At 40.2% G+C, this 13,486-nt stretch overlaps 1 protein-coding gene across 9 annotated transcripts in view; it reads left to right on the top strand.

The window, feature by feature from the left end:
* MARCHF8 (membrane associated ring-CH-type finger 8) overlaps positions 1-13,486 on the top strand; it is a 96,799-nt gene that overhangs the window by 34,516 nt on the left and 48,797 nt on the right. For 5 of the 9 annotated variants that reach the window (XM_057401084.1, XM_057401086.1, XM_057401085.1 and 2 more), the window contains one exon: positions 9,817-9,948. The exons of the other annotated variants lie outside the window; for them this stretch is intronic. In XM_057401084.1, coding sequence (XP_057257067.1) covers positions 9,817-9,948 — 132 coding nt within the window. The remainder of the gene's footprint in view (positions 1-9,816; positions 9,949-13,486) is intronic. 9 annotated transcript variants of the gene reach the window in all.

The raw sequence follows: 13,486 nt of genomic DNA on the forward strand, positions 1-13,486 counted from the left end.
GCTTTTCAGTGAGCTCCAGGACATGTTTGAGAGGTGGCTCTCAAGTTTGAGCTAATGTGAAACATCTCTCATGCTAGATTTGTGCTTCCCTGGGTGGGAGATGTTGACCCCTCTTAAATAGAGAAGATGCTTGCTAGAAACAAGAGATCTCTGTGCGTCTTAGTGTGTGGTGAGTAGTGTATACAAAGGAATATTATAGTTCCATAGTTCAATACCTGGTTTCCAGGGCAGATACAAGCAGGCATGACTTCAAGTCCTCTGAGGCCCTACAGGGACGGGTGTCACTCACACAAGAGGAATTGCGTCCTATCACCTCTGCAACTTACGTTAATGCCAGGCGGTACCATACAGCCCATGGAAGTGACTGGTCTGCAATATTTCTTTTTTTTTTCTTCCTTATCTTTTATTATCCCTTCTATACTATATTTTAGATCCCATGACCACATCTTGATCAAAATTATGGATTGGCATCAAAATTTTGAAAGAAGTACGAGATTATTATTCTCCTAGGACTTGGAGAGAGGAGCTTAAAAAAGTTGGTTTGAAAGTTGTAGGAGCTGGTTCTTTTTTTGAATACCAACTAATAAATTGTTTTGTTTTGTTTCCTTTTAAAGTGGTCACAGAATAGCCTTACTATACATATCGTTAGCTTTTCCTGAATGGAAAGTTTCAGAACAAGAAATGTTTTAGTCAGTTGTGACTGTATGCACAGCCCCACACCAGCTGTAAAGTTTTTTTCTGGCAGTCATCTGCCTGCCTATTTCTAGTAACTATTGCCAAGCAGTAGGTACCAGAGGTGGTTTCTGGATCATCAGTTTGAAACATCACCATAGTTTCCCTCAGCAAGTGGTTTACATGATGCTTTATGGCTTCAGGTTTTATGCGTAACAACAGTGAAACATGTGATTAATCCCACAGAATAGTAGTTGTTTATTGGTCTGTCCCGTGTTGTGTCCCGTCCCCCCCCCCCCCCCCCCCGCAGTCCTCTTTAGTTATGTTTACTGTAATGCAGATGGATGAAAGCACATTATTTGGGTAAAGATTGCAAGGCAGGCTCATATGCAACCAAGTGAAACATTTGCTGACTTTTGCATCTTAATTTCTCTGAGCTGGTTAATGTAACAGCAATTAATCAGCTGCATTCCACATGAAATGCTTCAGTGTGCCTTCCCCTGTGGCTGCTGACAAGCATCAGGTACTCCAGAGACACTGGAGTTACTCAGACATCCACAGGCAGAAATGTGGAAGTGACCCCCAGAATAGGATGTTCCTATTCCCAGACACAAAGGTTGGGACACTTGCAAAAAGGGAAGCAGCTACTGCATACCTGTAAACTTTAAACCATAGCTGTTTTAAGTTAAGCACTTTTAAAAGGGAAGTGCTAGGGTACTTAATGGAAACATTTGCAAATTAGGGCCACTGGGTACTGGCAGTGTCAGTTTATACTTAAACTAATAAAAGATACCTTCTGCTGTTACAGCTGGGAATAGAACTGAACTAGTTCTTTTCTGTGATTAATATGAAAACCTTGATTTATTTGACTTATATTGCTTCAAATCACCAAGTGAAAAATCTGTATCATCATACAATGGTGAAGTTCATGAGGAAGAGGAAAGGTCATGTTGGAGTACAGATTGAATAAATAATAATAAAAAGGGAGCTATTTTGTATGTAACTTTTTAATGTGCAAAGCAGAATATAGCTATTTAAGATAAATATATGTTCATGAATTTCTAGGCAGTGGTAATAAAGAGCTGATTGTCTGAACTGAAGTCAGCAGGATAAAAGCAGCACCTCCCACCCCAAAACCCTTTCCCATCAGCCTGTTTGAGAATGGCTCGTTTTATCTTAACGACTCCTTTGAAGTTTGTGGTGTTGAAGGCTAGCAGGGATGACGACATCTGACTTGTAATGACCCATATTATGGAGGTGACAAGATGTAGCGTACACTGAACCTATAACTCCTGGTGCTTTGGAAGAGGGACTTTAACCTCCACCCTTGACTTGAAGGGTAAATTTTCTGTCTTACTCAACAGTTTGTTTCCATGCCAACCACCATCACAGTTTACAGAAACCACACCCAGCTTTATTTTTATTTTTTAATTCTGAGTTTTTCTGGCTTCAGCTCCCAGCTGCTGCTTGTTGGTGACTCTTTCTCCATTAATTAAAACAGGCTCTTTAACTGTGCTTTTGGACCTATTAGTGTGTTACAAACAAGTTGGTCATCTACTTTTTAGATAAACTTACAGATAAAATTCTTGACTCTCTCCCAGTAGAGTGTTTCCCACAGCCTTGAAAACATCTGGGGGGAGTAAGGGATGGAAAGAGGTTCTATTGAGCCCCTTCTCCTTCCATTTGAAAGGAAAGAGTGGGACATGTGAGATTCAAATGTCTTGATTACAAGGCAAGCTGTGCTGCTTTTGCTTTTAGAGTTTTGGTGGTGGTCCAGTGGTTGTGCTCCCTCATTTCTCCAGCACCTAACTTGGCAGTGTTGGGCTTCAAAAGGAAAACTGATCTCTACTTGATCTGTGCTTGCTATAATGAAGGGGAGAAAGGCATTGATCCTGTCCTTAAACCTCAGTCAGATTCTCATCTGCGGTTGTCACATCAGTTTCCTAAATTCTGTACTTCCCAGGCTGAAGCCTCTATAACTTGCAGTCACAGCCTTTGTCACTTTGATTTGTTGAAAATAAAATGCAGTTTGAGTACAGTCTTTCCCCCTCAAATCAATTTCAAATGTTCAGTGTCTATGAAGTGGCTGTAAACCTCATAATTTTTACTACTCAGTTAAACTTTGTGTCACCTGTAAATGGAACTGGTAGCAACTCCTATGTTTTTTTTTTTTTTAATTCATTTCCACATGATTATTGAAAATATTGACTAATGACTGCTTTAGCCCCAATCTTGTGGAACCAGCAGGAACATCTTCATTTGGTTTTCAGTTGACAAGGCTGACTTCACATCTATGAGGAGTCAGGTCTTCACCATTTAACATGTTTTCTGTTGGTATCATTTGTTCCATTTTTAGATGGAAACATATGGGAAAAGAAATAAAAGGGAATGCTCCACCATATCAGACATACTAAATTAAAGGTGGGAGTTTTGGTGATCTAAAACAGACTACGAGGGAAGTGTTCACAGAAGATACTAGACTGGCAAAAAAACAAACCCCCAAAAACAGATGGGGCAAGCATGTCTGCAGCAAGACAGCACTTTCTTCCATTGCATCATGAGCTCAGGTGGTGTGAGGGATGTTTCTTCTGCAAGTGTTAGTGGGGAGAATTTCATGAGTGGGTAACGTGCCCAGGTATAAGGGCCACCTTTTACATGATTTGTTCTTTGTGGTTTGAAGCCTGAATAAATAATGCTGTTTTGAAACATGCTTTCTAATGATTACTAGAATGAACTGACTGAGTAGAGGAGCTTGCAGTTTCTGTGGGGAAACTGGGCCTTTCCTATGAGTGCAGCTAGAGAGAGGCAACCTGTGTGGCTGGGCTGTGTTGTCCTCCTCAGAGCTTCCATTCTTGCAGTATCGTGTCCATGCTATCCTGTGCTGTTCTGGTTTTACCCCTTATCATTTATAAACCTCCGTTTCCTTTTGAATGTAGATACAGTAGAGAGCACTGCTAGTGCTCCTAGCTCATGAGCATTTTGAACTCACCCCAGGCCACCCAGTCTGACACTCAGTGGGACTGGTGGCAGTTGCTTATCTCCCAAAAATGTTCCCAGTTCTAGCCTCTACCCAGCCCTGTAGCTCTGTCTCCCAACTGCCAGGAATCTTCCCATTGCTCCCAGGAGAGATCGGAAATATGTATTGAATGTACTAGATACCATCTCCAGATCCAAATATTTGTTTTCAGGAATTTTTATATCTGGGTTTAAATATTTTAGCAGCTTGGTTGTTTTCAGCCCACCTGTGAAGCAGGTAGCTAATCATTACAAGAGCCCTGAAGTTCCTTGAAGACTTCTGTTTGACCTCTCCTTACCCCTAGTCCTACAGCTACTCATTTAAAGGAAATACTTAAAAAGGGCTACTCACCAATACCTCATCCAGCAAAACCCGGGTGTCTGTCCTCTGCACCCCTCTGAAATGCACTCTTGACAATATCCTCTTCCAGAGAACGTCCACTCAGGTCTTCCCGCAGTCCACCACCAGCAATTTGGTATCAGGCTCTGGTGCCCACATGCCGTCTGTCACCAAAGGCGATGTGGAGGTACCCATCTGGAGCACAGGAGGTAGAACATGGAAGTCCTTTAAGACTGGCTTCTGCCTGGCTACCTGTACTAAGTCTAGCCGATGCACACACAAGTCTTGGTGGATTAGAGAGTGCAGGAAAGCAGGCAAGATCAACCTGTTTTTATTTTGGTCGTTAAGCCAGAAGTAAGTGTAGTGTGTGAGGTTCTGGTTTATAACTAGATTTTTTGGGGATGTTTATAATGCAGAGTCCTGACCACCATGTCTGCATGTCTGTTGCGTTCTTTCTGGTGAGTTCATGTGCAACGTTAGGTGGGTTTTAGCTGTCATGAGTTTTGAATCTCATGTTGTTTGTTTTGTTTTTTGTTGGTTTTGTGGTTTTTGTTTTTTTTTTGTGAGGAACTTCTGAGGAAGCTTCTACAGTTCCTCTTTATAACAAAGTTCTGTTTTTTACTTTCTTTCTTAGATTTCTCAAATGTTTGTGAAAGTGTCTTAACTAGTTCCTGCATATGCAGTTTTGCTGGGGAGAACTTGTGTGCAATCCACTGTTTTGAACTCAGCTGTATTTTCTGAGGAAAAAAAGCGGAACAAAGAGCCAAAGCTGTAGATGTGAGGGGAAATAAAACCGTTTAGGAAGCTTAATATGTCCTTAGTTGCTTGGCCTTTTCATTTCGTGTTCAATCATCCATTTTTCTCTAGTCTGAAGTGCTTTTTGTGGATTTGGTTTGTTGTTTTTTTTTTTTTTCTGTAATCGATCTTTTAATGCTTTTTGGAAAACATCTTCAGACCATATCATTATACACCACTCTTGGTTTGTAGGTGCTTTAGTGACACCCACAGTACTTGGGTAAGCATCGTTATATTGCTTTGCAGCATTGTGAATTTACTGTTGCAGCGACAAGCATTTGAATTGGGCACAGGCAGCAGTCAAAAGTCAGCTCCTACCCCCAGGTACTGTCTTTCTACCTGTTCCATGGAAGCATGGGATGTTCTGTGGTATTTGTGAATGGTTGGTACAGATTTGGATACTGGTGCTAATTTAATTAAAAATAGATACAAAATCCTCACTTCTTTTTTCACTGTGAAATTCACGTAGGCTTGGAGAAACATCTGCTGGATCAAAGTCTGTTAGCTTCTTCAGTGTGTTCCTGATTGCTGAAACTCCCTCCGGCTTTGTTTGTTTGGAAAAAGTCTGGTGTAACATTGGATCTGTGCAGCCTGCAGCGTTTCAGAAGCCTGAGAGGAGCAGTGCAGGCGCTTGCACAAGCATGATGATGCGGTTTCACAGACAGGAAATGCTGGTTGGTATTTTAACATTTCCTCATCCTATCTTTCCCTCATTACACTTTTGCCATACAAATGGGTTCTTCTTTCCCTCCATCTTCTTTTTGGGGTTAGACCTGGGAAGTGTCCACCAGGTGTTCCCAGGCAGTACCAACTGAGATGGTCACAGAAAAGAGTGTTTGGAAAAGCAGAAACTTGGAAGAGAATAAGATGAGCTAAAAATGTGAGACAAACTGTCCCTGGATGGTGATCCTCCTTTCAAAGCACAAGTGCTCATCTGACTGAGGGAGTTACCTGCTGGGTGAGATGTGCTGCAGAGAAATGACCTGCTTTGCTATCGTTATTTTACTGATCAGGGATAACTAATTTTTTTGTACTGAATGTTTCAGTTCAGAATAGTTGGAGGTTTTTTTTCACCCAGACATCAAAGAAATTCTGATTGGCAGCTTGGAAATTTGCGTAAGGTCTGAAAGGAGGATTTATAGGAAACGAGCAGATGGTCTCCTAGAGAATTACCCTAGGAGGCTGCAGTTATTTAAAAATGGGAGGAACTAAATAGACTGTATAAAATTTGACTGTAAAATTAACTGGCCAGCCAGTAGCTAAATACTTAACCAAAATGATTCAGCTTGTCCCCTAGCATAAGCATGTAATGATGCAATGTGTCTGTGAGCTGATGCTGCAGACCGTTTCATGTTTCACCTAGTAAGTGTGCATGAATGAAAGATGATTTTGCTATACACAGTTCTTGCTGTGGTGAGACCACTTCTGTGTCTCTTTTGCAGTAGCAACGTGATTGTTCAGGCGTGCAGGTCAATGCTACAAAATGCTGTTCGTTTTAAGTGAAATATAAAGCTCTTCAGCAGAATGCCTTTAATTTTTAAACTGCTCTTTTCATTTTCATAAATAATAACCAATTAACATGTTAATTAAATTCCAATACTTGATTATTTAATCTAATATTTGATATTGTGGGGGATGGGAAACCCTAACCAAAAAGCAAGTTGCTGTATTTTGGGGATGCAAGACTCTAGTACTACATTAAGTAATCAAATATCACATGTCACTTCTGCCACATGGCTTTAGACTTTCAATACCCATGTTTCCAGTTTGTGTGTGTGTTTTTCTAAATGGACAGATTTTTAGAGAAAGTCCCATCATTTTAGATGCTGATGTTTTAAGAAACACAAACTTTGTATGCTATGTTAAGTGAACAGATGGATTCAGAGCATAGAGTCCATTATTCTTTAAAGAGTTAGGAAAACACTTCTTTTATTTAAATCCCTAAGAAGGATCCTTTTTAGAAGGCAGGATATGCTTTAATTCACTTATGTTTTAAATTGAATACCCAATGGAGAGAGCTGTCTGAAATAATAAAAGCTGTTTAATTACTCTCACACTAATCTGTTTGTCTTCTGGTTTGTTTCTCCCAGAAACTTACTCATAACCCATGGGTGTCATGAGAGTAGCCCCGTTGGCCGTGTGCAGACATAGTTCTACTGAAAGTTCAGTGGCATAACACTGGTACAGAATGTCATTAAACCAGATTTCTCTTCAACTCACTGTGTTTGCGTAATTCTTCTTACTGGCTGTAATACACCTATTGAATTTAGAAGCCAACCTTCACAACCTTCGGCCTAACTTCCTGAAGTACTAAGAGGACAAGGGTCAATATCCAATGGGCTATGTGAAATTCTTAACTGAGCCTAAATACATACTTCCCCGCATGTAAAGCCTTACAATGTGTATTTGGAAGATTTCCCCCTACCATTTCCATTAGCTTCAGAGTTAGAGCCTCTGGGAAGAAATACTCTCAGAATTCAGCTCTGTCTTCCAGATATTAAAAACAGCTAGAGAGTGAATTCATGGCAGTGCAGTTGCCCAGGTTGAGCTAAGACAGAAATTTTGGTTGTAAAGTGCTTGTTCACACTAGTTCCATATGAGAGTCCATAGGACTGACACAGGGAGGGAAGAGTATTTTGCTGTTTAATCAAAGCTCATCTGGTATGAAAATACTGATACGAGTTTTGAACCCTGCTATTGATAGGGCTAATCTTGCAGCTTATTATTTACAGTCTGCTGGGGTTTCTGAAATTCAGTCATACAGAAATGAACATAACATGCCCTGTTTCAAAACTGTTAGATGTGTTGCACTTTAAATGATTCATTTCAGATACTTAATCTGCTACTGTTTGTTGATAGTGTAGAGTCTGAGTATGCCATATGAGCATGTTTCCATTAAGAAGGTATACTTCCTCTGGCTTCCTTTACAAAAACAGATCACTCTATAATGTAGTCCTCCTGCATCCGTCATGTTCAGCCCAATTGCTTACCTTGCAGTTCATGGTGTACAAGGCTGGGCTTGTGCAGGGCCCTTGCCCTCTCACTTAAGCAGCCCTGGTAATTCTCTGGAAGCTTCTTGATTCCCAGTTTTAAAATTGTAATGGAAGAGCTGGAGGAAGACATTCAGACCACATTTTTTAACTGTTAAGAAAGTTTGCCTCCTTGAGGCTTAACCATAGGGTATTGGTAAGATAAGTGTTTCCACAGCCTTTGTTATCAATCTGATAGTGTGTGTGGAGCTGATTTTGTGTTGGATTTCTCCTTTTTAAAAAGTAATATTTGGTCTGGGAGGGAGAAGTGGTGAGTTATGCAGAGTGCTCAGGGTATGGGACCAGCAGCGGTGGATGAGACAAAAGGTCCATCCAGCTCAGGGTGTTGTTCTTGACCATGCATGAGAAAGCGAGTATGAGATACAAAGCATGGGCAGGATGGTCCTGGGCCCAAGGATTGTATCATGTACTGCTGTGGTAAAACATAATTTTGAATGGGGTGCAGTTATCTGAAGAGGGTGAGAAGATGGAGTTGGTCTGGGAGAACGTGTGGTTGAAGGGAAAGGAAATCTCCTCTGCCTTGTGGTGTGTACAGCATTCCTAGGGTATTCCAGGGAAAACCCAACAATAAATGCAACTGTCTGGATAATGTAGTCTGGAGAGTCCTAAGGTTAGTGTTGGAAGAGTATCAATGTTAGCAGAGGTGAAAGAGGAGTCCCTCAAAAGTTAACAGCTGCACATGACTGGTCACTAAGTGACTCTAATGCGTTGAATATTCCTTTCTTTTGGGGGTCTTTCAGTTGTCGTCACATTTTATCTCTTATTTTCTGCATAAGTCACCCAAGGCAGGGGTAGACAGCAGGGACTGTCTCTGAATTTTTATGTGACCTGAGAAATGCAGCCCCAAAGATGTCTACAGAGTTATGCCCAAACTGAAGAGTCGTGTTCAGGATTTAGGAAGTTGCACACACAGTACATTAAAGCCACGTTTCTTTTACAGGAAGCTAACAGCTTGTGAGAGCTTTTTCAGTTGTGTTTGGACAGCTATGTCACTTGGATTGTAGTAGGTAACTTGGTAAAGAGATGCCAAATAATTCATTGTGTATTTAACAATGAAATCAAAGGAAAACAATTCTGAGAAATAAAACTGAATCTGCAAGTGGCATGTATTGACATTTGCCTATTGCAGTAATTGCACTTGCAAATAATTGCAAGTTAGTCCTATGTTCGCTCTGTGGAAGAATATCTGAAAGGAAGTGATTTTTGTAGTTAGCTTACAAAGTTGTACTGACACAATGGAATTTATTGTTCAAGAAGCATGTGAATTATCTCCCATATTCTTCCACCCACTACGTTCTCCTAAGCACTCTCTCTTCTCTGTAAACAATCAACTGAACTTGCCAGCTACAGCACGCAGGGTTGTTTTTTTTTCCCACCTTCTTTGTGCTGTATTGTTTTCTGGACTGTCACATTCTTTCTCTCTCTTTGGTGTTCATCTTTATGCAGCTTCTGTTGCATCCCAGCCCTTAAGAATAAGAAAAATAATTACTAAGCAACTGAATTTACTAGTATTGTGTACTCCAGAGATATGGCTCTGTGCTGATCATGCTTTCTTTGATTTCCAGCTGCATGGAGTTTTATCTTCTTTTTTTTAAAAAAAGGAAGAAAATCACCAGATCTATTGGCTTGACTAATGAATAGAGGAAAGAAAACGCATCTGGGAGGAGCATCCTGCTTGCTTTTTTGACATTGGGAGAATTCTTATGCTTCATAGCACAAAAATTGCTAGGGATTGCTTTCGGGAAGGGGGGGGGAGAAGTGGACATCAGCTGCTGCAAGGAATAGAGCATGTTCATAGAAGCTCTCATGCATTATTCATCACAAGATCCTTTCACTGGAATCAGCTGGAGGAAATAGTCTAGTTTGAGCTACATTAGTATTATATTTAGGGGGCTTAAACAAGCCCAGGCAAGTACAGCACCAACTCTTTCTCTTCATCTGCAGGCAAATGTAGGGCAGTCAGCAGCTCTGCTTACACAGCTCCGTCTCTTTAGTCTGGATAACAGGAGTCATGCAACCAGGGGAAGCTACACTGAGGATACACACATGCATTCGTGCTGGAAAATGAAGCTTCAGGTAGGAGAACGTCTTGTCAGGAAACTGTCTTAGCTTTACAGTTCATAGTAGGGATGCTGTAAACCCTGCAAAATGAGTATGTACATCAGGGCAGCCTGTCTAGAGAGGCTGCTGTAGAGTCTCCTCATTAGAGTGCTTCACATAGAATGCTATGTGAATGATCCTTTTCAGTGTGATACTTTGTTCAGTTGTAACTGTGAAGCTGCTTTGTTGTTTTGGGTTGGGTTTTTTGGTTGTTTTTTTTTTTTTTAAGAGAAAAAAACACCTTTCCTTCATTCACACTAACACTCTTCTGAAGGTGCTGGGGATTAAAAGCAGAGAGCTTGCTGGGTTTTGGAAATTTTAGGGGATTGTTTTTATTAAGTTTTTTTTAAAAATTGTATTGGTATTAGCACTTTTGTTGGTGGGAGGTAACCATAAGAGATTCTGTTAAAACACATCTGGCTGTGATAAGCCTTATGCTCCAGTTGTGTCCTTTCAGAGTGCCTGCATTTGAATGGCTGCAGTATTTACCACTTTTTTTTCTTTTTTTAATTTTCTGAATAAAGATGCTTGTAAATTGGAGCTTCTGTTCTCAAAAGCTCGTCTGTATTTTCCAATGTTATTAGTTGCTCTAAAAGAAATCTGTATTTCTTCTCTATACAGGCTTTGTATATTTAAATCATCAGGCTCGAGCAACACTATTACTTCAGTTTTAAACAAAGAGGGAGATATTGCAAAACCTCATGGAATATTAACAAAGGGTCTTTGTTTTGTTTTGCGAGTATTGTTTGCTGTGTAATGTGTGGGTTTGTGCATGTGTGAGAGAGGGAGGTATACAAGCACATAATCTCATTTGGCAAGAATGTTGAAATGTTGCTTGCTTTGTGTGTTTGAAGTATGTATGCTGCTTCTGGATGCTAACTGCTCTGGTGCCTGTGTGTGTCCCGCCTGCCTGCCTGCCCTGTTTGGGTGGCTTGTTTCAGTTTGGGGAGGATTTTCTTTATTTATTTATTTAGGTGGGCTGCTAAAACACCCAACTTGAAGGTGAAAAAATCAGGAGTCCCTGCTACACAACTAGGGTGAAATGGTGCTTTGCAGTACAGGCAAGTTGTTTTCTTTTCAAAACGATAGCTTGAAGCCCAATCTGGGGTTTAGTAAATAAGCATTACTGGTGGAAGCAGAAATTGTCAGCTTTACGTGAAATCCCCCAGAAGGAGATTAATGATCATGTGCTTTTGGTGAAGCTTAAATGTACACTGCCTGTCAGTATGTTGTCTTACAAGATGACTTGATCATCTAAAAAAAATTTGCATGTACAGGAGAGATATTTAGTACCTTTTGTTTTTTCTGTTGTTAACCATTTGGGAGTGATGATATTTTGTTACACACACTATCAGCCTGTGGCGTTGGGTGAGGGGGAGCACATCATTACCTCTGGGAGTCCTAAATAACTTAAAAATTAAATAACCTAGATAACTTTAAAAGCTCCTTTTGATTTCACATGTTAAAGTTCTTGACATTTATATGCTGTACATCCAGCAAGAATTGATCTGCTACTTGACTTTTAGAGATGCTTCAGTATTTGTCATGAGATAGAGAGGTGGCTATCTTATACTCTTTTACAACAGATTGTGTGACCTTTCAATGCATAAGCTTGCTGTTTCATGGAAGCTCACTAGGAGGATTCTTTATCTGATTTTGTTAGACTTGTTAGGTCCCATGCATTGAGTTATTTGGTTGAAGTCAGTGGAACTGAGAGATGGATTGTGTGATTTAAACTCTTAAAGATTTAAAAAAAAAACCAACACTAAAGTGTATTTTACTGCTTTACTACTCACACCTGGAGGCCAGAGTTGTGTTGTCGAGTCATCAGCGTGTAGGGAAGGAATAGTTGTATCTGTACTTGCATTTTAAATGTACTGGGCAGATGTGTTGATAGTTTAAAATGAAGTTATGCAAAAACATCTTTGTGTTGTTCTTTCTCAGCTATCCACATTCGGATTTTGTCTGTACTCAGCCCACCAGCTACCCACTCCACTGGTTTTGTTTTTGTGTGGGTTTTTGTTTTGTTTGTTTGCTTTAAATAATCAAATCAGATTTAATACTATTACTGTGGCACAAAACAGCAATTATAGCCTCGTTGGCACAGAGAGAAATCCAGCATGTTTACCTCCAGCCTAAACCAGGTTAGGCCCAGGTAAGAGTGTCATATTTGACATGCCATCTGAGAGTGCTCTGGCTTATGCCTGTGCTTCAAAAATTCCTCATAATTCTCACGCAGCTGAATCATGAGGGACCTGAATGGAATATGACGCTGTAGATAATAAAATCTCACTCTTGGGGAGAGGAGTTTTATTCTGGTGTTCACATTTTTATTTTTTTGTAATTCAGACTTGTTGTTAAAGAATAAGAAACTTTCACATGTCTGGGAATGCGTAATTTACTCCATCAGCTAAGAGCGAGGAAAATATTTTGACTGAATGGAACACTTCAGGCATTATTCAGGAAGGTGAGAATTTGCGCTGAACAAAAAAGCCCCAAAACAAACAACCCAAACAACTAACAAATAAGGGAGAAAAGAGCACAAATCCAATTTTTGGTTATTTTTCTGCACATCGCTGTGAAGAGCTGGAATCGAACCAGAACAGGAAATATACTCTGTGTTCAAACTGTGGCAGGGAGCAGAACTGAGACTTATTTGATAAAACTCCTTTCCAGTTTTATTTCCTGTCTCAGTGTCTCTTTGAAATGGAATATAAAGGTTCCTAATGGCAGATTCAGAAATACAGTTAGAATATTCAGTGTTTAGCAGCAGCAAGAAATGACACAAACTGGAACAAAGAGTATGCTTAGGTTGGTATTAAAGAAGTGAATAGAAGAGGAGTTATTAACTAGTTCTGTGATATAAAGGCAACATCGTATTGTAACAATATTTAAATAAATGGTTGCAGCTGTAATGTCCTTGGCAAAAGTAGTAACAACCAGGGAAGAACAAGCATGGTGGCCTCTGTAGGATCTATCAAGTAGTGTTGAAACTTCAGAGGTTTTTATTTCTCATCTGACAAGGAGTTTTAAAGGTAAGTCTGTGGTGAGAACAGATCTAGTTTGGGTTTGTGGGGGCTTTATTTAAAACAAAAAAAAACAACTGAAGAATAGATTTAGGTTGAAAATAATTTTTTCAGTAGTGCAAAAGGAAGATATTTTCAATTCATGGCCTTCTGCCACTAGTTTGTGTCCCTTAAAGCTGAATGGTGGGCACTATTCTGGTGCCATGGTGGGGCTGTAATCAAATTGCTCATAATGACAAATGATGTAAAATGTATTTGGAGCATATATTACCATACATTCATGTCAGTTTTGTTGCCTGCCCTAGGCCATGTAGTATTTTCTCAGTGTGCCAGCTAGCTGCTTTATGTCTTTGCTGCTGCCTCTTCCCCCAGAGAAGGGTGGCCCTCTGCATCCCTCCATTGCCAGCAGTGGGGAGGGACTGTGTATGGCTTCCTCCTGTGGAGGTGGCTGGGGGAGAAACTCTAGGATACTCTACACTTCCTTAAGG

This window comes from Pezoporus wallicus, unplaced genomic scaffold, assembly GCF_028554395.1.
Source record: "Pezoporus wallicus isolate ANWC-B61680 ecotype Strahan unplaced genomic scaffold, APGP_CSIRO_Pwel_v1 contig_5524, whole genome shotgun sequence".
In the NCBI taxonomy this organism is placed as follows: domain Eukaryota; kingdom Metazoa; phylum Chordata; class Aves; order Psittaciformes; family Psittacidae; genus Pezoporus; species Pezoporus wallicus.